At 40.4% G+C, this 25,139-nt stretch overlaps 1 protein-coding gene across 3 annotated transcripts in view; it reads right to left on the reverse strand.

Moving 5' to 3' along the window:
• Nucleotides 1-24,630, reverse strand: part of ELAVL4 (ELAV like RNA binding protein 4) — a 156,083-nt gene extending 131,453 nt beyond the window's left edge. The window contains exon 1 of one of the 3 annotated variants that reach the window (XM_008954947.4): nt 24,478-24,622. In XM_008954947.4, coding sequence (XP_008953195.1) covers nt 24,478-24,495 — 18 coding nt within the window. In that variant the 5' untranslated portion in view covers nt 24,496-24,622. Of the gene's footprint in view, nt 1-24,477 lie in introns of all 3 variants that reach the window. The other 2 variants (XM_003829569.5, XM_055093128.3) reach the window with 2 other exon arrangements.
• Nucleotides 24,631-25,139: the final 509 nt, after the last annotated feature.

A 25,139-nucleotide genomic window follows, 5' to 3' on the forward strand; every position in this document is an offset into this window, starting at 1 on the left:
TTCTAACCACTGAGACAAGGAGGATGTGTGTCCCCACTTGATGAGCTTGAGGGAGAGAGTGATTTGTCCATAGCTCTTTCTTTTCCAAACTTTTGTCATTCATCAGTGATGATGGCAGTGAGGGGTTGCCACTCTGATGTGTCTTGGTATCTGTCTCATAAAACAGTGAGAAGGCCCAGCGGGGCTGTGTGGACAAAGCATGCTCATGTCTCTGCTGGAGAAGGAATACAGGGGGTTCACGTTCATAGAGAGGTACAAAAGGCATCCATGAATTACCCAGCCCACAGTTTCTCTTGCTCCTAGTTTTTGGCCCACAGTGTCTCCTTCAGAAGATGGACAGGAATTTGATAGAGAAAGAAAATAAAAGCTGGCTTGGGGTAAGATTAGGTTTGAACTTTAGTCAATTTGCTTATTTATTTATTCATTTACTTCAGGACTTGAACCCATTTCTGTCTTGACTCTAGAGTCTAGATTCTTACTCACTGCACTCATGGGCCCTCCCATGCTTATAAATGCAAACAGGAACAGAAGACAATTCGAAATTTTGCTTAAATTCAAAGAAAATAATCATTAACACTAGTAAGAGATCCAAATCTTTACAAGTGCTTCAAATCATTTCCAAGTGATTTAATAATGTTAATATTAATAGTAATAGGTACTATTTGTTGACTACTTACTGGATGCCAAGCACTTTATAAGCATTTATGTCAATTTATGTGAGTGCTACTCAATATAGACTGCTATCACGTATGTTCTCTCAACAGTTTTTCAACACCCTTATGTGGTAGGCAGCCTCTCCTCCTCCCATTTCTCCACCTATCGGCCTCATTTTACACCCAAGGAAACTGAAATGCAGAGGAGGTAAAAGGACTTGATCAAAGTCACCCTATAAGTATAGGGCTTCTGGTACCCCTTGCCCATCCAGTTTGGTTACAGTTTCCATCATGTTCAGATACAGCTCTTGGTGTTCTCTTGATTTACTCAAATTCAATTCTTTCCATCTTACCTTAGCTGCTTCTCTCAAAATCACCTGCTAGTGATAAGCCTGCCCCTAATGTTTCCTACACAAAAGGCATCTTTTGTGTATGTGGCTATGTGGTCCATTAGGAAGTTGCATTCACGATGAACATCAATTTGACTCTGAGGCTAGTCAAATTGTCAAATTAAGTTTTATTGGCTACATTTGCAAAAATAAAAGATGCACGACTCAAGAAAAAAAGTTGTTACAAAGCTGAAATTAGGAAGTCTAAACATTCCTTGTGGAATGAATATTGCCAGGCACATTTATGTCCATGGCGTAATGAGGAGACAAGGAAACTAGATAGACAAAATCCTTGCCCTCATAGAGTTTACATTCAAATGAAGGTAGCACAAACAAGTAATAAAAAATTAAAATAGTTTTAGATAGCAATAAGTAGTATAAGGAAAACAAGGCAGGATAAGGTGGATAGGCAGAATGATGGAGGGAGGGAGAGCTCTTCTGGACTGCAGATGAGAGAAGGACTGTTCTGAGGAGGGGTCCTTGAGAGCAGAGGCCTGAGCCAAGTGAAGGAGGAAGCCGTGTGAGGGTCTGGAGGTGCAGGTATAGCAGGATGGCGCTAAGGAGCCAGTTGGACATCTTGGAACAAGAGCAAGAGGGCCAGTGAGACTGAAGTGGGGTGAGCAAGCGTCAACAAGATCTGAGTGTCTGAGAGGCAGGTTGAGATCAGATAATACTGGATGTTGCAAGCCACAGTTAGGAATTTGGATCTTATTTATTCCACCAACAGTCCTATGGAGTATGTGGTATTTCCAAAGCAAAAAGTTGAAGCCTAAAAATATTATGTAACTTTATCTGCCCTTCTGAAACGTCACCGTTTAGTAGTGGTTTTTTTTTTTTTTTTTTTTTTTTGAGATGGAGTCTCACTCTGTCACCCAGGCTGGAGTGCAGTGGCACGATCTCTGCTCACTGCAACCTCCGCCTCCTGGGTTCAAGCGATTCTCCTGGCTCACCCTTTAAGTAGGCAGGATTACAGGTGCCTGTCACCATGCCCAGCTAATTTTTTGTATTTTTAGTAGAGACGGTGTTTCGCCATGTTGGTCAGGCTGGTCTCGAACTCCTGACCTCATGATCCGCCCGCCTTGGCCTCCCAAAGTGCTGGGATTACAGGCATTAGCCACCGCGCCCAGCCACGGTGGCATTTTCATATTCTTTAGTCTTGCTATCAAATGAAAGCACAGGGTAGTTAAAAGGAAAATGAAAATGATGAGGCAGGGAGTCCCATAGAGGACCCCATTCTCCCTATTCCCAATAAGTCACTGTCAAATAGTAATAAATGAGTGGGAATCCAAATGAGGATTCAGGAAAATAAATGCAGTCTTCAGCCCTCTCTGGCCTTTGAAGTTTTATTCTATTTCCTAAAAACTAGAAACACTGTCCCAAGAACTGCTATCCACTTCATTCCAGTGTCCATTATTTACATCCCACATTATCCTTCTATGTCCAACACCATTAACAGTGTCAAGAAAGCTCAGGAAAACAAGGAATCCTGTTGCCTGGCAAATCCAGGAGTGGCAAATATATCAATTCTATGCTAGTCTAGCTATTCTCTGCACACTTCTGTACTTAGCAAATCTACCTAAGAGGAAAAAGAAACCACAGAATTTTATAGAAGATATTAAAAACAGCCTTGACACTAAAATAGAAAGGACTTAGAAATGTTTACAGTACTTAGGTAATATCTTCAACACACCTTCACCAGAAATTCATAAGGGCTGAACCCTTGTGAGTTGGTGAGCACAAGAAGGGTCTACAAAGGAAATATAGTACCCAGGTGAGGAGTGTGGGTTCTGGGGTCAGGCTGTCTAGGTTCAGAGAGTGATGATAAGGGCTTAATAAGAGAATTTGTATAAAGTACTTAGTATGATGCTTTATATGCAGTAATAATGCTAAAAAATGAGCTGCTATTATTATTACAAAGATAAACCCCAGACGTTGATTCAAGGATGGTGAGGTTAACAACATCACTAAGAGGAACACCGGAAAACAATGATGCCAAGAATAAATTGCAAGGTTGTAGGGGAACCAAGACTATGCATCCAAAAAATATTTATTGAACAACTTCTCTGGGCCAGAGTTCAACTTTCCTTTCAGCCATGAATGATTCTAAATCAAACAAATAGATCACAGGCACCCATGTCTAGTGTTGGACAATGGAGCTTCTGGTTTAAAAAACAGTCTTTGGATTTTCTACATCTAGGGAGACAAGACTCAACCAGAATTAACAAGAAAATAAGCTAAGTGTGAGGTGTGGAGCAGTATACAAATGCTATAGGTAATCAGAGACAGGAGACAATAATAGAGGCCAGAGAGGTCCAGAAGGGCTTCATTAAGCAGAAGACCTCACAGAGAATGAGGTGTCCTTGTCACCACAGTGGCTAGGTCTCCATCCAAAGCAGGCAGTCCTCTTAGCTGGTAAATGATGCTGCTGTTACAGAAATTAAAATATGACATAGAGATACATAAACAGAAATGCATAAAATGAAATAAAATCTGTTTCATGTAAGACAGCAGGATGTAGTAGAAAGAGCATGGACTTAGAGCCACAAGGCCTCAGTGATTACTACCTGTGAAATCCTGGGTAAAATACTTATTCTCTCCAAAATAAATAAATGTTTTGTGAATAAGTGGAATAAATGAAATTCAGTTACCATACCCTGTTTAAATCAGGTACAGCTCTATGGTCAATAAAACCACTCTGTGATCCTAGAAAGAGAAACTGTCTATTAAGTAAAGCGTTGTTATTAATTCATTTCATCCAGGGATGCTGAAACCAGAATAGATCATTCTTTTTGGAAAATGTTATCTGCAGACTTCCATTTAAATCCACAGCCATCTTAACTTATCCATATATTTCACTCAACCAGTCATGATGTTCAGAAATGCTATTCAAAAATCAGTTCTTAATCACCTACTATGTCCTAGAATATCCACAGATTTCACACAACCAGACATGTGACGGTCAGAAATGCAGTTCAAAAATCAACCCTTGATCATCTACTACATGCCAGACACTGAGGCAGATGACAAGGATTTGACAATGACAAAGGCACCACTCCTGTGCCCCTATGGAGTTCATAAGCAGTTGACCAGGCTTTAACAACAGAGTGCCAGAAGCCCTTCTACACTCTACTACTAGACAGCATAGATTTTCACTTTTGAAACCTCCAGCCATTGGTCCCAGCTTGGTCCTGTCTTCTACCTCTTGAAAATCCTTCAAAATACTAGAATATGGAGATTCACTAACATTTCTGAGCTTTGTTACCCCCTCTCACCCACCACCATACCAAAGTGGACTGCTCTTGCATGAAGACATCCTTATTCTCCCATGTCTAGTTATGCATGGTCTTGGATTTCAGGAAGATCTTCAATTTGCCACCCCTATCTCTACATATCCCTGACCACCTACTGAAAAACAAGTTCCCCTAACCTATCCCCCTTAACCTGCTTTATTTTCCTTACAGCACTTAATGATGATCTGAAACTGCATTATTTTATTTGTTTAGTGGTTTATAAGTGATATGGTTTGGCTGGTTTGGCTATGTCCCCATCAAAATCTCATCTTGAATTATAGTTCCCATAATCCCCACGTGTTGTGGGAGAGACCCGGTGGGAGGTAACTGAATCTTGGCGGCAGTTACCTCCATGCTGCTGTTCTTGTGATAGCGAGTGAGTTCTCAGGAGATTTGATGGTTTTATAAGGGGCTTTTCCACCTTTTGCTTGGCACTTCTTCCTGCCATCATGTGAAGAAGGACATGTGTGCTTCGCCTTCTGACACGAATGTAAGTTTCCTGAGGCTTCCACAGCCATGTGGAACTGTGAGTCAATTAAACCTCTTTCTTTATAAATTACCCAGTCTCAGGCACTCCTTTATAGCAGCATGAGAATGGACTAATACAATAAGCTTGTTATTTACATGCACTGCTAGAATGTAAACTTTGTCCCCAGCACCTATCACAGTGCCTGGATACAATAGGTACTCAATCAATTTTTGTCAGAATAAATAAATAACAGAACATACAAACCCTGTATCAGTTTACCTATATCTTTCTGACTACATCTGTCCCTTTCAACTTGGTAGTATTTATATGCATATTTATATACATACATATATCTTCCCTACATGGCTGGAAACTCCTTGAGGATCCATGTCTATTTCACCTTTGTATCTTCTGGACACTTGAGGTAGAGTGTTTCCTGGTTAATGCCTGTTAAATGGAATAAATACATGATATGGTTCCCTACTTGTTCCTCTGCAGGCTTCTTAATCTTAACTTTGTCAAATCACTACCTCAATCCTCAAGAATATGAACATATTTGATTGGTGACAAGGAAAAGTAAAGGACCATTTTAACCACATTTCTGTTGCTTCCTTTTAAGAATTACTTGGCCACTAAGCTTAAAGGTTCTTTCCTCCCACCTCCTACAATCCATCAACCTCTTACTTGATAGGGCTTTTGCAAACACCTGTCAATTTCTTGGGGAGGGGAAAGTGAATAAAACCTTTAAAAAACATGCACTCTCCCAGAGTGCACCAATCTCTGCTTGCTGTGGGTACAAGCTATTTTTACCAGGTGATACTGTGATATTCCTTTTCAACACATGATATTCACTCTTTCAAGCTGTTCGGCACTGTTCTATTTGGTTTCATGTTACATCAATGAGACAGTTTGAGGGAAAAGGAAAAATGGGACATGCTATATTTAGAAGCACCACTGAAACCCTAAATAAAAACTCTGAAAATTTCCTAAGCTCTTTGGCATCTGCATTCAGGACCCTACCTACTGACCTAAGATTAAGGCTGAGTAAAAAATGCTTTTGTGTAGAGAGTATTTTCCTAAGAATATTAATTATAGAAAGCCATTTTCAGTGTATCCAAAACTTCAGAGGGTGAAAAATCATACAGACAGGACTTAAAGAGTCAAAGAATTACTACATGTATTTTGTATCTTCATAGTATTTTTTACTCTGCAAATTATGAGTCTAATTATATTTTAAAATAATAACATGTCTGGTTATGCATCTGGACATGCTGAGTTTGAGGCAGCCATGTGACAAGTATGAAGAGTTGGCCAACAGCAGTTAGACATGGAAAAACAAAGCTCTGGGGGATTTAGGCTGGAGTATCAATTTCTCTGCATAGGGGTAGAACATGAAATGATGAAAGAAAATAACATAAGCCTTGAAGAATCAGGAAAGCAGTAGGATTAGTAGGAAAACTTACTATTCAAATGTTAGCAATCAATGTGTGCTGGAAGGACAAGAAAAAGGTTTCAAAAGAAGTATGTGCCTAAGATAGTATCTAGCATGTTATGAAGGCTAAAACATCCTTAACTCACAGTCTCATTGCAAGACTCAGTGGTTACAGGCAAAAGGTCTTTGTAATCTGTAAAACATGATACAACAATTTGTTTCTCTTATTTCTAGAAGGAATGTAAGGGTGGTAGGGTAGATCAACTGCAAAACTAGCACAATCTTTACCTATAACTATGCCCTTTGCAATGTGACTTTGCAGATCTTCCTAAAAGAGATGTAATCTCTTTCTCCACTCCTGTATCTGGGCTGGTCTTGTCATCTGCTTTGGCCAATAGGATGCAGTAGAAATTCCACCGTGTCACTTCTTCCTTACTTTCGCTCTCTCTTGGTACCCTGCCCAGCTGTCATATGAACAAGCCCTGGTTCTCCTTCTAGAGGAAAAGAGATCACATGGAAGATAGTCCAGTGAGCCCAGCCAAGGCCATCCTTAGATAGCCTATAGCCCTCAATCCCCACACATGTGAAAGAACCTGGTCATGATCAGCAGAGCTACCTTCTTGCCCAAGAGCTGACTAAAACACAAGAATAAGACCAACTGAGATAAAAAGAACTGACTTGTAGACTCATGAGCAATAATAAACATTCACTGTTTCAAACCATTGCATGTGAGGTGGTTAATTACACAGCAATAGGTAACTGATACAAGTAGCAATAAATAAACCAGTCCACCCCGAGACATACTATGTGTCTGGCATTCTGCTAATGAGCACTTTGCAGGGATTATTTGATTATTTCATTTGTTTCTCACAATAAATTTATGCAGTAAATATTATTATTCCCATTTTATAGATTATAATAAAATCAAGGTGCACATTGGTTAAGTTAACTTGCTCCAGTGTTGCACAGCTAGCAAACAATGGGACCGAAATTCAAATCTGGCAGTCCAACCTCAGAGCAGCACTTAATCCAAGAAAGAGCATCTTTTCCTTAATCCAACAAATAGGAACTTTTCCCAGTCTTCTCCGGTATAATCTGTTCTAACCTTTTCCTTCACTTCTGATTGTTCTAACTCAAAAGGCCATTTCTATAAATAACAGCAAAAACTGACTTCATTTGTTGATATGTTATTTCATTTGATCCTTACAATAAGCATTAAGTTTCCACCATCACCTTTGTTTTATAGAGGTGAGAGGAAAAGGTGGGGGGTGAGCAGACTGGTTGGGCTGTAACTCCAAGTCTAGTAACTCCACAGCCAACACCCATGTTGCCTGGCCACTCTTCTGAATGGTCTCCAGGTTCTCCATGCCTTCCTTAAGGCTTAATTGCCAGCCAACAGTTCCACTTACTGAACATATACCAAATATCCCCTATGTCTCTAGGCACAGGACTGGCCCTTGAGGAGGCTTCAAAGCAGTTAAACCCATATTCCCTGCCCTCATGGAACTCAACACCACTTGGGGATGCAAGACAGAAATACACAAAAGGCTAAAGGAACAGTAAGAGACGAAAAGTAAGAGGGTATTACTAATTGTCAAATGAATGGAATAAACAGTCAGATTCCAGAGTTCAAAGTGGAGTGAGAGAAAAGTATATTAGATCTATCCAGCAAGCCTTCACATGGGAGGGATAATAGGATGGGAAATTCCCTGTGGGAACACAGCCTGTCACTGCCATAGGTGTATGATTCTTGTTTTGGGTTGTCATGGTGACTGTATCTTCAAGATATTCATGTGGTGACTATTTAAATCTGGTGACTTTGGACAAGGCCAATTCCTAGTATGTAGACAAAAAAGATTCATCTGAGAGTTCCAACATATCCAGAAGTTGGCAGGACTGATAGCTGGATCCTGGAAACTTGAAACAACTACCACGTCATGCCAATCAATAGATCTACAAAATGAATAGTAAGATTAGTCTAGTCCCAGGGAGTAGAAAAAAAGATAGAGAAAAGGGCCAAGAAGCAATGCAAGTCATGCATCATACATACAGAATGTCAGCAGGTGGTGTTCTAGCCCTTAGGGGCCAGGGAAAAAATAGGTAAGAATAAAACACCTGCACTTGAGAAAATTCAACCAGTTTCACTTCCAGATTATTTTCTTTCTGTTCTCAATACCCAGGAAAGACCCGCCTTGATCTAACACAACCTAACTTCCCAGGGGTACCTCTTGCCACCTATGCCCTTGCACTCTATGACACACCAGACACATTGTAATGACTGCAGTTTCTCAGCACACCTTCCTCTATTATACACCCATGCTGCTCCTGGCCTCTGGGACTTGGCACAAGCTTTTCCTTCTCTGGGATTTCTCATTTGTTCTATGTACCATACTCAATCCTGCCTTCCCTCTTCCCCTAGATAATTCCTACTTTTCCTTTATTCCTTAGTTTAAATGTCACTTCCAGTTGAAAATAGGGAAAACAGGAATCCCTGGGTGGGAAAAGACCATACATGAGGAAAGAGGCTGGTACAGTGGGCCTGAAGCTAGATGAGATTGGTGGTTCCAGGTTGAGTAAGAGGTTCTAACTGAAAGCCACATTTAACAGTCTGAGAAAAGGAAGGCAGTGTGATAAAGAATGAAATAATTCTGTTACTAGGGTCCCACGTCACAATGCTATGAGACTACCATGAAGGCAGTCCAGACAAGAAGAAAATGCTTCACCAAGAACTGGGAAGAGAGGAGCACCTGAGATCTGGAAGCAGGAAAAATGGCAAAAGTCCCCAAGTGATGGTGGAAACGCTCGAAGAGGTCTTACAGAAAGAGGGTGGTTAGCCAGAGAGATAAGCATATCAAAATAGATGAGTGCAAATGCTGATATAGGAACAGAGATCTGGAGACAGTGGCCATAGAGGAAGCTAAAAAACCATCAGGTAATATAACATGTACGTGTTTCCTACAGTGGCAGTAGCATAGGAGAAAGGTACAGGCAGCTTTAAAGCAACAAACAAAACAACAGTAGACAATGACCAGGAAATATGGTGAGAAGAGTCATCGGAAGAAAAGAAAGGCAAAACTGTAAGTAGCAGAACACATTATATAAATATCATTAATAATAAAAATAATATTCACCATGTATGAAGCGTTTACTCAATTACCAAGAATCTAGTAATAATATGCATTATTTCATACGGAAAAAATGGCCTCGAGGATGTCCAGAGAGATACAAGAAAGGAGCAAGGCTGACAGTGTGCCATTTTGTAGGTGGAAGACTATATATCCACTGGAAATATTTAAAGTGACCTCTCCTAGGATCCAACTGGAGGGGTCTAGAGGACATTCAGGTTACATTTGTTTAGAATCCAATTATCCTACCAGAATGAAACCTTCTTGAGGACAGAGACTGTGCTTTTTGTTCACCACCGTGTGAATAGAACCTGGCACTGGGCCTGACACATGAGAGTACTAGATAAATATGGGTTGGTAGACTTAACAAACAAGTATGGATGGGTGAATGGATGCATGGATTAATGGATAAAAACTCAGCTTAACATATTTGTATCATCGGGAAGCAAGATAGAAAGCATGTGTCCATGTTTGAACCAAAAATTTAAGGGGGAATGGAAACATCCCAAATCCACACCTGCTGATGACAGTGAGAAATAAGGTGAGATACTCTCAAGAGAATGGTAGAATTCATCTGCCCCCACCTTTTCCCTCCTGTGTATTCTATTTCAAATCTCTTTTCTATTCACATCTTACAGGCCAAGCAAACAAATGATTCTCCTCATTCATTGATTCAACAAACACTTCCTAAGCTCCTCAAGGGGCCAGGGCCCAAGGCAGGCATGAAGTAGCACTGAGCACACAGACAAGCAGGACACAGGCTGGGAAATATCAACTAAGGTGGGTGTGGTATCGTAAGTGCAGAGGGTTCCTGTAAGAATACAGAATAGTCATGCCCTACTCAATTTGGGGTGGTCCAAAGACATAACAGGCATCCCAGATAAATATGACGGCATGGCTACAGGAACAAGAGGAGGAAGAGTAGTCCATTCAGAGGTAGAAGAAGTGAGAAATGACACAAATTAGGTCCCTCCTCTGGGCTCTCAGGGCACCCTGCACATATCTCATCATTGCATTTAGAGCAAAGACCGATGCTATCTGCTTATTCTCCTTGTTTTCTCCACAAGATTGTGGACTCCTTGAGATCAAAGGCTATGTTATTCATCTATATACTTCTAGCATCCAGCCAAGTTTCTGGGATACAAAGGATACTTAACTGGATGAACATGAACTTCAGAAAGGGAAGGCAACATACCATAATGGTTAAAAACATGATAAAGAACACTGAAACTCACTTGGCTGTGACACCTTGAGCCATTTCTCTGTGCCTCAGTTTCTTCATCTGTGACAGGAGGATAATAATAATACTTATCCGTATTAGTTGGGTCTACCCAGAAACAGACAATGAGACAGACAGAAGTGCAAGAGATTTATTAGTTTACTGTGAAAATTTTGGGGCGAGGAGGGTGAAGAAAGTAGAATTGGAGACAGAGCCTCAGACTATGAGGCAAATCAGACAAAGACCTGCCAACCTAATGGAGAGCTCTGAAATAAAGATTACCCATTAGGGGAGTTCCCACACTGGGCAGAAATGGCCAGGCCTTAGTACTCCCAGAGTGTTCAGTCATTGGCTAGGACCGCCCAGCAAAAGCATGGCCTATAGGCACTGCAACTGGAGACTGTCATCTAACTGCACTCCTTGCAAACAAACATAAGCTTCCTCTTAAAGGCAGATCTGAATGGTGCACCTCCATGAGGGCCACACTACCTGATGGGGTTGTGAGGTTTCCATTAGTTACTATGGATTAAACACGTTAAACAGTGCCCAGAATTTAGTATGCATTATTTAAGGATTTGGTCTTACTGTGAGTTATCTATACAACTACATATAATTTTAAAACTTGAGTCTATGTTAGTAATTATAAACTCAAATGACTACAGGGGATAGGCAGGAAACATAAATGTGTAAATTCACCTAAAAAAGAGGAAAGGAGGCCCATGGTCTCTATAGCCTAACTGGAGAGTACATGCCTTGCCTTAAGGGATTCAGGTTAAAAACAATACCAAAGAAAATAGCCACTATTCAAGCCCAGCAAAGAGTCAAACCTTGAAAACTAAATTGGCACATAATTTTATGAACAAACCAAAGCTATTATGTAAATATCTTCTCCATCACTTTTGGTCACTGACAGTTAAGCACAGAGCATCATAAGGACCTTACTTTTCAAAATCCATGCTGGTGAACTTGACCTCTTTGATACTTTAGGATTGATATTACAATCTCAAGAGGTATCACGGAATATTGAGGTTTGTTCTGCATTTGGTTATTCAAAGCTTTGATTTTTTAATTGTATAGAGATACTCTGTGCTGGATATTAAACACATGTCTATTTCTTTTTCCTCTCCAACAAGGGAAATAGAAGAAAAATTATCTTGAATGAGGGATGTAAATCATGCTTGAGTGCTCCAAGGCACTCAGGGTACCTGGCCAGAGGAAGTAGGCAGACAACTTTGTCCAGCCACAATGGACAAAGAAGAGATGGAATGGTGTGGGGAAATCAGGTTCTGGGCCTGTAAAGTGTGGAGACATAGGCTCACTGTGCCTATGAGTCTCACTGAGTTCTGAGACTTGTTTGAGACTTGGCAGGTGACAGTGGGAAAGTATTCCTACAAGTAGGATCATACTGGTGGCAGTGCAGTAGTTAGAACAGAGGACCCAGTGTAGCACCTTCTCAGCTAGAGGCTGACCCAGGCCCTCCTCCATAGTAAGAGCAGGAGATTCTGCTTCATGAAGTCCTTAGTCACTGCTCTGGATCTTGATCCTGAGCCAAGTTGTGACTCTGCCACCAGTTCTCTATGACTTAGCTGCAAAGCATGACATCACTTATGATTCCTGATTGTGGCATATTGATGTAGTTTGAGCTGCTGAGGGGAAAAGGAATGTGGACACTCCTGTTATACCCAATTATGTATTATGAAAAGTCATACAGCTTCTGTTGGAAGTCGAGCTTTTGATAAACAGACGGCAGGTGCCTAAATGACATTCCTTGATGACACTTGAAAAGGTCATAACAATCTCTCTGAACTCTGAAATTCTAGGTTTTGTATAAAGAGATTTGACAATTTATTCTGTTTTTACTTGTAATGAACAGTATATGACAGGTAAACTTTAGGGCATACAATAACTTTTCATTTCAATTCTGTAGCACAGTGGAATATTTGAAAAATACTTTATTGAGATAAAATTTATATAACAAAACTAACCATTTTAAAGTGAACAATCAGTGGCATTTAGTAGGTTCGCATTTTTGTGCAATCATGACCTCTATCAAGTTCCAAAACACTTCCATTATTCCCCCTTATTCATTAAGCAGTTTTTCCCCATTCACCCCTGCTCCCTAACCCCTGGCAACCACCAATTTGCCTTGACACTATAGATTTATCTATTCTGGATATCTCATAAATGAAATAATATAATATATGACCTTTTGTGTCTGGCTTCTTTCACTTATGTTTTGGAGGTTCATCCATGTTGTAGCATGTATCAGAATTCATTTCTTTTCATGGCTGAATAATATTCCACTGCATTATATAAAACAATTTGTTTATGCATTCATCCATTCATGGACATCTGGGCTGTTTCTACCTTTTGGCCATTTATGAATAATGCCTCTATGAACATGTGTGTACTTGTACTTGAATACTTGTTTTCTATTCTTTTGGGTATATATGCCAAGGACTGAAAGCAAAACAGGAGGGTTCCATTTTCTCCAACGGTTTTTTTTTTTAAAAACCTCCTCACCAATACTTTTTTTTAAAATCATAGCCATGCTAGTAGGTGTAAAGTGGTATCTCATTATGGTTTTAATGATGCTGAACATCTTTTTATGTGTTTGCTGGCTATTTCTTAACATTTTAAATAACAATCAGGGATCCAAATTTCAGTTAAAATTTCATTTTATATGAGGCTTCCAAATGCAAATAAATGAACTGAAGTGACAGTTTAACAGGTACTTTCTGTGAGCTCCACTAAGTCCATGCATGTATAGGCAATGACAACTGCATCACAACTTGCTAAGTTTTAGTGTAGTATTTTTTAAACTTTATTGTAAAATGCATTCCATCTCAGAAATCTTATCTTAGAATCAGAGAAATATGATTGTTATTTAAGAAAATGCAAGCTCTACAAGGGTGGCAATTTTTATTTATACCACTCTACTAGGCACTCAATAAATGTTGGCTAATTAAAGGTATCAGTTTGACCACCTGGACCCAGAGACTGAAAAATTTAATGCAGGCAGTAAGGAAGAAAAATGAATCTAGGATAATTTCTAGATTCAATATTTTTCTGCCTAGGGCCACTGGGTAAATGGTGGTGCCATTAACCAGAATAGTGAATAAAGGAACAAGAACACTTATAATAAAAGAATTATCCTGGGCCAGGTGCGGTAACACATGCCTGTAATCCCAGCACTTTCGGAAGCTCAGGGGGATGGATTGCTTGAGCCCAGGAGTTTGAGACCAGCCTGGGCAACATGGGGAAACCTCATCTCTAAAAAAAAATACAAGCATGGTGGTGCATGCCTATAGTCCTAGCTACTAAGGAGGCTGAGGTGGAAGGATTACCTGAGCCTGGAGGGTGGAGGCTGCAGTAAGTCCTGATCGTGCCACTGTACTCTAGCCTGGGTGACAGAGTAAGACACTGTCAGGAAAAAAATTAAAAGGAATTATCTTAGAATTCTTACCATTAATGCGGAGGTCCATTTTTACTTTTTTTTTTTCTTTAGGCTAGTCAAGTGAAGCCACTTTTACTTTTTAATCTTCAATTTTCATGCTCCCTTTATAACAACCTTTCCATGTGGATAAGTGTAAAAGAAAAGTGAAAGGGTGCTATAGAAACATAAGGTAAGAATGCTGCCCCTTTCAAAATTTCCCATTTAATTTTTTTGTGGTTTGGTTTCCTCCTATATATCCTATCCTGTCCTTACCCCTGCTGAATGTCAATCCATCTCACATCAATCTAGTGCTCCATGGTTATAATGACAGTGTTTACAGTACCGGTTATCCCAATTTGGTTTTGTAAATTTAAATCTGTTCTCTAGCTTATGAATTGGAGAACGTCTCCCACAGAACACCATTTATCTATAAAAGCAGATCATGGTCCACTGTGACCCCTATATGACACCACTTTGTGATTAGAGGGACACAGCACTAAATTTTAGTTTACTCTGATCACTTCCCCCTGTGGACTGGTTCTTCCATGTCAAAAATCAGAAAAAAATAACTCAAGCTTACTTTAATTTGGAAAAATGTTTTGGTGCTGTCTTTTAAAATTATTTTATTGTAAGAATACTCTAGCTTTGCTTGCATAATTTATACCCAAAAAGAATAAATCACACCCTTGAAGGTGAGAGAAATATTATTTCAACTCACAAGATTGTCCCATGTATACAAAAGTTTCTTGAGCTCTGTTCTTGTCATATGTCCCAAACAACATGGTAACTTGACATCATATTATAGTACAGTCACGTGTTGCTTAACAATGGGGATACGTTCTGAGAAATACGTCAGGCAATTTTGTCATCATGCAAACATCACAGAATGCACTTACACAAAGCCTAGGGGGTATAGACTACCGCACACCTAGGTTATATGGGATAGCCTACTGTTCACACGCTACAAACTTGGACAGCATGTGACTAGTTAATACTGTAGGCCTCTGTAACACAATGCTTGTATTTGTGTATATAAACATAGAAAAAGTACAGTAAAATAGAGAATAAAAGATTAAAAACAGTACATGTTTATAGGCAGTTGCCATAAATGGAGCTTGCAGGGCTGGAAATTACTCTGAGTGAGTCAATGAATGAGTGCTGAGTGAATACGAAGGCCTAGGACATTACTGAACACTACTGTAGACTTTATAAACACTGTACAATTAGGCTACACTGAATTTATAAAAATGTTTTTTCTTTTAATAATAAATTAACTTTAGCTTCTGTAACTTTTTTACTTTATAAATTTTTAAACTTTTAGACTCTTATAATAACACTTAGCTGAAAACACAAACACATGTACAGCTGTACACAAATATTTTCTTTCTTTATATCCTTTTCTATAAGCTTTTTTCTATTATTATTTTTTTTTACTTTTAAAACCTTTGCAGTTAAAAATGAAGATAAGAATGCACACAGTAGCCTAGGCCCATACAGGGTCAGTCAGAATCACCAATATCACTGTCTTGCACCTCCACATCTTGTCCCACTAGAAGGTCTTCAAGGGCAATAACAAACATGGACCTGTCACCTCCCGTGATAACAATGCCTTATTTTGAAATAACTCCTGAAGGACCTGCCTGAGGCTGTTTTACAATAAACTATTTTTTAAAATAAGTAGGTGTGCTTTTTTTTTTTTTTTTTGATACAGTCTCGCTCTGTCACCCAGGCTGGAGTGCAGTGGCGCGATCTTGGCTTACTGCAAGCTCTGCCTCCCGGGTTCACGCCATTCTCCTGCCTCAGCCTCCTGAGTAGCTGGGACTAGAGGCGCCCGCCACCATGTCCAGCTAATTTTTGTACATTTAGTAGAGATGGGGTTTCACCGTGTTAGCCAGCATGGTCTCGATCTGACCTCGTGATCCGCCTGACTTGGCCTCCCAATGTGCTGGGATTACAGGCGTGAACCACCTCACCCGGCCGGGGTACATTCTTAAATAATGATAAAAATATAGTATAGCAAATGCATAAACCAGTTACCTAGTAATGTATTAACATTATCAAGTGTTATATACTGTACATAATTGTATGTGCTATACTTTTATATGATTGGCAGCACAGTAGATTTGTTTACACCACTATTACCACAAACATATGAGTAATGTATTATGCTACAATGTTACAATGGCTATGATGTCACTAAGCAATGGGAGTTTTTCAGCTCCATTATAATCTTAGGGGACCTCCATCATAAATGAACTTCGTTGTTGACCTAAACGTACTTATGTGGTGCATGACTATACAGCATTACACTCAGTGTCATTTCCCCCTCAACAAGAACAGACAGGGAAAGTTTGTAGTACAAAACTCTTATTAGTAATACAAACTTGGGGTGTGACTTACATTATTACCATCATGCACCAGGCACTTCTAGAACACTAGTTCCAGTGACCTGAGTAAGATCCTCAACTTTTGCTTCCCAGATGACCCTTTGTCCAGAAACTCATGCTGTGAGAATAAAAAGACCTTTACTATCAGAAATGTAGGGAAAAAGATGGGCACCCAATCTCCAGGGAAAGAAAAGGAAATCCCTTTTATAATAGCAGCAGAGCAAACTAACCCAGATCAATCACAAGTTGCATAAGAGAGCAAAGTTGTACAGAGTCCTACTCAAACCTCCAGCAGCAAAAACATGACTTCCTGGCGTAGACTTCCTATTTAGGCAGTCTGCAGTTGATGACTACTCAGAACTTTTGCTTTTTATTTTCTCCTTACTCCCATCTCCACCCTACCTCTCTGAAATTTTAACTCAAGTCAGCACAACTTCAAAACTTTTCCTGTAAAGGTTTTCGTTGAAGGAGCCTCATACTAAGTCATTTGCTCAATAAATAACTTGTTGATCGTCCCAAAGTGCTGGGATTACAGGCGTGAGGCACCGTGCCTGGCCTATATAGAATTTTGAAGGTCAAAGTAGAAAGACTTTTTTCAACACTATCCACCAGTTGGGATAAGTTCCTTTGTGGTATATTTAAAATTGATTGTTGGGCATGGTGGCTCACGCCTGTAATCCCAGCACTTTGGGAGGCCGAGGCGGGTGGATCACGAGGTCAGGAGATCAAGACCATCCTGGCTAACACGGTGAAACCCCGTCTCTACTAAAAATACAAAAAATTAGCTGGGTGTGGTGGCGGGCGCCTGTAGTCCCAGCTACTCGGGAGGCTGAGGAAGGAGCATGGTGTGAGCCCAGGAGGCGGGGCTTGCAGTGAGCCAAGATGGCGGCACTGCACTCCAGCCTGGGAGAAAGAGCGAGACTCTGTCTCAAACAAAAACAAAAACAAAACAAAAAAACAAAACAAATTGATCATGCTTTGAAGTCACAAAACCAGGATTTAAGTCCCTATTCTTGTCATTTACTGGATATCTATTATTGGGCAAGTCATCCAACTTCTCCAAGACTGTTGTTTTTAAAGTGGTGTCTTGGTCAGGGTCTCAACAGGAAACAGAAGGCATATTCAAAAAGGGAAATTGCGCAGGATTTAATGAAGATAAGTCATTGAAGATAGAAACAGTGGAGACCCAGCCTTAGATCTTGAGAGAACCCATAGAGAGAGAGAAAGCTGTAGCTGTAGATTGGATAGGTGATGTGGCCTCCACGCAGCCACTGCTAGCCACTGCTAGCCAGTAACCTGGAAGGGAGGGAGCTGGAGAAGTAAATATTCCAAACTCACTTTTCATCTGTCTGAGATATCCTGTAAGTGCTCCGTATTGGCTGAATCCTTCCAGAAGCAAGAGTGCAAGGGAGCTTGTTGATGAAGCTATGAAGGTCAGCCCTAAGGCCACAGAAAGGATTGGGAAAAGGGTAGAGAGGTAACATCTCAAGGGCAAATGAAAGATACTCAGCCCAAAACTTAATAATGGCTGTCCACCTCTCACATAGATTTGCTGTGAGGATCAAATTAATAATATTAATATATGTAAAAATACTTTGTAAACTGTAAACAAAATACACAAATATAATAATTATAAGGTCTATCCTATAAGAAATAAACAAAAAAGAATAATACCAATCTATGGTATGAGTCTTCTAAGGTTGACAGATCTCACACTTTTAAATCTAGTATATTCTTTACACTGGAATTTATTCTTTCTGGTTAAAAGTTCCAATCATGAGGACAAAAATCAAACAGAAAAGGGAATTTTCAGTATTAAATAAGTGAAAAATTAATTCCCCTGGCAAGATGGGAGTGACAATGGTCGGGCAGGACTCAGACACCTACACATCAGCATCTACCAGGTTGTTTTCCTGCCTTCCTCCCTTTTCCAGATCCTAATCTAACTTCTGCCAGCAGCAGAATTAGCAGAAGTCCATTTTCTATTGTACTTCAGAACCAGTTCTTATAAGCACAAATTCATTTGCCAAAGAAACATTCAACAAGCATTTGGAGAGAATCACTATGCTAAGCATCTACTTACTGGTAGACAATATTTACGTCAACATTTACTCAGTATATAAAACTTATAACTCAATTTACAATAGTTTTCCTCCTTGCTCACTCCTCTCAAGCCACACTGACCTCCTTGCTGTAACTTGAACCCCTCTAGGTATACTCCTGCCATATGGCCTTTGCCCTGGCTGTTCCCTCTGCTTATAACCCCAGATAGCCACACAACTAAAACTTCTTCATTTTCATCAAGTTTTGTTCAAATATCACTTACCAGTGAGGCCTACTGTATTCAAGATTGCAATCCTCCACTGGAATCCTTATCCCTCTTTATCTTACTCTATTTTTTTTCCCACATAGCATTTATAACTGTCTAACGTGCTCTATGACACACTTCTTGATTATGGTTATTTTTAATGTCTACTTTCTCTTGTTCCTTTGCTGACAGGGATAGCTGAGTTTTGTTCACTGATACATCCTAAACAGCTACAACTGGGCCAGGTCCATACCAGACACTCAATAAACATTCACTGAATCTATCAATCAATCATGCCTATAATCCCAGCACTTTGAGAGGCTGAGGTGGGAGGATCACTTGAGGCCAGGAGTTTGAGAATAGCCTGGGCAACACAGAGAGACCCTGTCTCTACAAAAAAATGCAAAAATTAGCTAGGCTTGGTGGCGTGAACCTGTAGTTCCAGCTACTCAGGAGGCTGAGGTTGAAGGATTGCTTGAGCCCAGAAGGTCAAGGCTACAGTGAACTGTGACCATGCCACTACACTCCAGTTTGGGTGACAGAGCAAGACCGTCTCAAAAACACAAAACATAAAAAACAAAAACCAATCATCCATCAGTCATCTGAAATGGTTGTAGGAGTCTCAGAGACATGAGCAATTGTTTGTCAATGGAAGTATTAAAAGTACAAAATGAAGCTATTTTGGTGTTATATTTTAAATATAATAGACTCACCCCAACTATAACTTGTTGCAAAATTGTTGCTCATAGGTGAAAATTCATAGTGATGATTAACCTTCATTACAATGAAAAGTAAAAGCTGCAGTATTTCTATTAAAAGAAACATAAGATCAAGTATCAAGCTGGTACTATAGATAATAAGCGTTTGCAATTAACATACTGTGAATAACTGTAAACTCTGTTATTATACTAATAAATTTAAAAATTCCTACAGCAACTGGGAACTCCGTAGCAGTTGCAATGTCAACACTAGCCACTTTGCCAGTTGTTCAGAGGCTGTGCAAATTAGCACAAACTGGTAGTAACAGTAACACACATAGGGTTTTTGGGAGTCATTTTTGCACAACATAAGTTTAGCGGTTTTTTCTTTTCTTTGGATAAAATATCATACTCTGATGCATGAACATGTGGAACAGAGATGAACTTCAAACTAGTGAGGAGAATAAACTGTGTAGTAGGCAGTTTAGGTTCCTCTGAGTAAACTATTGCCAGACTCTGATTTGAGTGAACAAAGGTGCTTGTGTGGCAAATTTTGGTCCATAAATTCATGGTTTGAATATGTGGAAAAGATGCATCAAGGGATTAGTATATTATTTTGTTTCAGAGATACCAGAGGGTCAAAGAGCTCAAATGACAAGGGGGTATGAAAGTATCAAAGTGGTAAATGGTTTCTTCTGAGAAAGTCAAACCTTCTGCTTCCATCACCTAAGATACTATAAAACTAGAAAGATTAGGAAGCTACTGCACAGCTGTCTTTTTTGGTCAATGAAAGACATTGCTAGTGGACCTTATCACAGATTAAACTCAGCTTGGACAATGACCCTAACTCAGCTTCAGTTATAATCAGCTTTACACACAAAAAGTGTGGGGTGTGTATGTGTAGGTGTATGTGTATGTGTGTGTGTTGGTACATGATGAGTATTTTGGGGTTTCTCACATGTAAATCCAAATTGAACTGTTCTAAAACAAGAATTAAAATCTCACCTGTTTCATATTCTGCATGCTGAATTATTTTGAAAGAATCAATACAGCTTTTTACTAAAACCATGTGTTACTGGCTAAATTAAGTCCCTTCAAATTCATATGTTGAAGTGCTAACCCCCGGTATCTCAGGATGTGACTGTATTTTCATATAGGGCCTTTAAAAAAGTAATTAAGGTAAAAGGAGGTCATGTGAGTGGGCCCTAATCCAACAGGACTGGTATTCTTAAAGAAGAGATTAGGCCGTAAACAGAGCAAAGAACATATGAAGAGATAGACAAGACAGCCATTTTACAAGCCAAGGAGACAGATCTCAGAATAACAACCTTGCTAACACCTTCATCTTGAACTTCTAGCCTCCAGAACTGTGAGAAAATAAATTTTTGTTGTTTAAGCCTCCCAGTCTGTGATATTTGTCATGGCAGCCCCAGCAAACTAATACTCTATGTATGATTCATCTCATCATATTGTTCTATCAAAAGATGAAATAGATTTTAAAAATCCAGTTCCCAATAAAAAAATCACAAGTTGATAGATGCCTCATTTATGCAGTACCATGAGTGAATAAGTCATTCCACATTAAGATATCCAGATAACTGAAGCTTGCCCTTAACAAACCTAAGTTTGTAATCTAATCCTATCAGATGGAAATGTTTCTAAAATACATCATTATATACTGCCCCACTTTTTAGAGAGAATATACAATTTAACTTTTTTAAAGAATAAAAATTAAAATGTCCAATAAATCAGCAATACTATTCAGTACTCTAATTCAAGTTTTACTTTGGCCCAAGAATAAGACTGATTTCTCATGTCTTATCTTTATAATTCATTCACCCCTCACATTCAGCTAATATTTCTTGAAACTTGTATCTAGCAAGGCTTCTAAACTACTATAGGCTGAGAAACTAAGGAAGTAAACATGTTAGAACTATGTCTGAAGTAAAAATAAAAAGGCTTGAGGGAATATGAGAGGAGCTTGCCTCTAAGTAAATGAGTTAGCATACTCTTTGTGGATATATGTTTGCTTTTGAGAAAAGTTTTTGCTTCCATCACAGATTTGCCTGTATTCCCAAGACATAATGTTGTAAAAAGTTCATGACTACTAAGTTTAGATAAGTGAGATTTCAGTTTTACAACATTTTATTAATAATTTTTGGCTTGTTTCTACCTCAAAAACTTTTAACAGCATATTTATGATAGATTGATATTATAATCTATATAGTGTTGATTCTGCCCTATAAAAAAGATGAATTTGAATATATCAACTTAAAAACTAACAGCTAGCATGTATCAGTATTTACCATGTGCCTGGTACTGTGCTAAACACACTTTACATATTTCACTTAACTAAAACAATGCACAGAATTTATTGAAAGCAGGAAAAGGGATGCAAAATCACTATGATTTTTCAGCAACTGTGAATAATGGATGGATATTATAATATGCATTATCATGTTATGCAAAGGAGCAGTACTGCTCAAATAAAACATTTCAATTTTTTTTAAGCTACTAATGAAAACTAGTACCAAATTAAATATAATCTTGGCACAAGACAATCACTTTTTTCCATGGACCATCACTCCTGACATCAACCTGAAAAATTAAAGCACCTTCTCTAACTTTCCTGTGGCTCAGGATAAACTTACGAAGAAGGTATGCTATTATGCAGAATTAGGCCTCCCAAAGGCATGTACTTAACACATCTGGATGTTAATTTTAAGCATGAACTTTATTGATATATAATGCACATAAAATCAAATGCACGGATCATAAAGGTTCACTCTGATGAGTTTTGACAAATGGATATACCTTTGTAACCAACACCCCAATCAAGATAAAGCATATTTCAGTCACCCCAGTGAGCTCCCTCCTGTCCCTTTGTAGCCAAATCTCCCTCCCCAACTACAAGGAGCCATTTTTAAGCAGATGTAGTAGCAATGGTGGTAATAGCTACTGTTTATGTTTGGTTGATAATAGCAGTATTTACTGAGTGCCCATATGGCAGGCAGTGTACATATATAATATTCTATTAATTCTCATGTCAACTTTACGAGGTTGGTATTAACCCCATGTATCTATGGCGAAAAAAGTGGCGGGAAGGACCAAAAAATTAATTATGCAAGTCACATAACTACTGAGTGGGGAGGTCAGACCGGAACCAAGAATATCTAATTTAAAATCTCTCATGCTAAACTATATTGCACTTACACAAATGCTAAGGAGTTTTCTGTCAACCCAAGGCACACAGTAAGTAGAGGAATTAGTAAGGCCACCAGCTCTAACTCACAACTCCACCTCTATTACAACCCACACCCAAGTACCTTATCTTAGCAAGCAAGTAAAGGTTTCAGAGGCTAATACTAATGATAACTAAAGAGGATTACTTTAGTTCTTCAACTAAAAACCTGCATGTAAATCCCTCATGTATTTCTAGAGTAGTTAGTAGAGGAGGAAAATCCTCTGTATAGGTGGGTGGGTCACAACCCCATCGGCCCCAAGGATTTTGTTAGTGCTTTAAAAAATGAATGGAAGGAATCCAGCCATCCACTTGCTCATGGTTGACCCCATAAGCCACAGTGCCACAGTCTACCCTACCTAAAAACTGAAAGGAGAGGTGCCGCGCAGCATTGTACTGTCACTTTATTAAGGAAGCAAGTGGTGTCATGCAGCATTGTACTGTCACTTTATTGAAGAAGCAAGGAGGCAAACATCTGGATTGAACCTTTTGATTCCTTGTTACGTTAATTTTATTCAGTGTTTTAAACTCAACCCACTCACATTTACAAAACACTTCACACAGACTACTTCCCTCATGAATGGAGTTCCATTCACATCTCACTTAAAACATCAAACTTATTCTGAAATGACGGAGGTTAAAGCTTGTTCAGTGTCAATTTGCAAGTATTATAAAATATTAAAAGCTAGGCGCACAAATGCAGGAGGATAATGTGAGGCAGCTTCTTCAAGGAGCTCTACTAAATTAAAGCATTTAGGTAAGGGGCATGGATAGGCTTAAAGGCACCAGAGAGCTCTCAACAAACTGTGTTGTGGAGCCCTGTATTTAAGTCCCCAGTGGGAAGATTTTATGAAAGTTATTACCCTTGAGTGGTATTGGCTAACAGCTTGGGAATCAATATGACTCATTTTCCCCCAAACCTGGAATTGTTTTCTAGAAGTCCCTCCCTTCGGTTTCCCTGTGGTCTCCTCAAGTCCCTTAACATATGTTGGGGGAGGGGAGGTTCTCTCCTTGTAGAAAACAAATGAGTCTCCTGCAGGTTCAAGACTTCAAGACCTGTGTTTACTAAATCCTACATGTATAACAGCCCCCAGCCCAAAGAGAGACAACAATTACAACATACACAGGTACACCCTACGAACACTTGAGCCTCCTTCTTCCTCAGCTAAACATGAGCACTGCTTAGTTTAACACACGCGCCTTCCCAATCTCGTCTAGAAATACCCAAGTCCCAGGTCCACAGCGGGGTGTAATAGAGGAAAGATAGGGGAGGGTGCTGCCCTCCCTGTGAGACAATTAGCGAAAGTCACACAGAGGGGCCCCCTGAGGATCCAAGTCCGCGCGCCCAGCGCCTCGGGACCCTGATCGCCCGAAGCTGCCTGGACTTTTTGGCGCCACCAGGACGTTCAACAAAGCCACCTCGAGGACAACTACGGGAAGGCGCAGAGAGGAGTGGCGCGGGGCTGCTGCGGGGTCGCCTGTCGCTGGGCTGCTGCGGGGTCGCCTGTCGCTGGGGAGGGGGCGCGCGTCAACCCAAGTTTCAGCTGTCTCCCCTGGGGCCGGGAAGTCTCAGGAGGCCGGCAGGGGTGTGACCCTGACCTGCGGGGCCAGAGCCGCCAGATGGGCTGCGGTTGGGGTCGCCAGGAGCCCTCAGGTCTGGGCAGCGCGGGGGCAGGATCCTCTTGCAAGGGCCCTCTCCCCCTCCCTGGGAGTCGGGGTGGCCAGGCTGGCCGCTGGGAGAAGCCAGTCGCGACCACGTGGCCCAGCGGGCGTCCGTAACAGAGGGCGGGCAGAGTCGGGGGTGCGGGGCCTGCGCCGAGGCGCTTCTACCTGGTTCTTGAGGCGCATCTTCCCCGCCGGGCGATCCGGCCCGAGGCGGCGGAGGCTGGGTGGGGCGGGGCGCGGCAGGCGGGAAGACGTCCGCAGAGTCTCACCGCGCTCGCTCTCTAGCTCGCTCTGCGGCTCCGCCACCGTCGCCGCCGCCACCCCCTGCCCACCTCGAGGGGGCGCTTCGCGTAGAGACGGAGGACGACTCCTGCGAGTCAGGTTCCTGTGGTGGCCCTGGCACCTACCTAGGGGGTTGGCATTCCAGTATGCTCAAAATGTTGAAGGAGAAAGTCTCCTCTCTTTCCTCCAATGCTACTCCCTGTGGTCTGCTTAAATTTTAAATGAGGTAGCTTCTTTGCAGCTAAAGTTCACTGACACCGTTTGGACCAATATTAATTGCTGTGCCGGGCCCACGGGGTTTATAAATGTGACGAATTCAGAACCCTTAGAATAAATCTTACCCTTTGGGGAGAGGAGCATGGAGAAGGTGGCTTGTCTTTGGCAGGGAATGTAGACACCTTAAGTAGATCCTTCAAGTCATGTTTGGCTGTTTGGTGTCTAAGATATGTCCAAAGTAAAGTGAGAAATGGAAACAATTGACCCAAACAAAATGCCGAAGTCCTTTGTGAGCTATGATTTCACGTAAAAATAGTTACTGGCCCTTC

This window comes from Pan paniscus, chromosome 1 (assembly GCF_029289425.2).
Source record: "Pan paniscus chromosome 1, NHGRI_mPanPan1-v2.0_pri, whole genome shotgun sequence".
Taxonomy (NCBI): domain Eukaryota; kingdom Metazoa; phylum Chordata; class Mammalia; order Primates; family Hominidae; genus Pan; species Pan paniscus.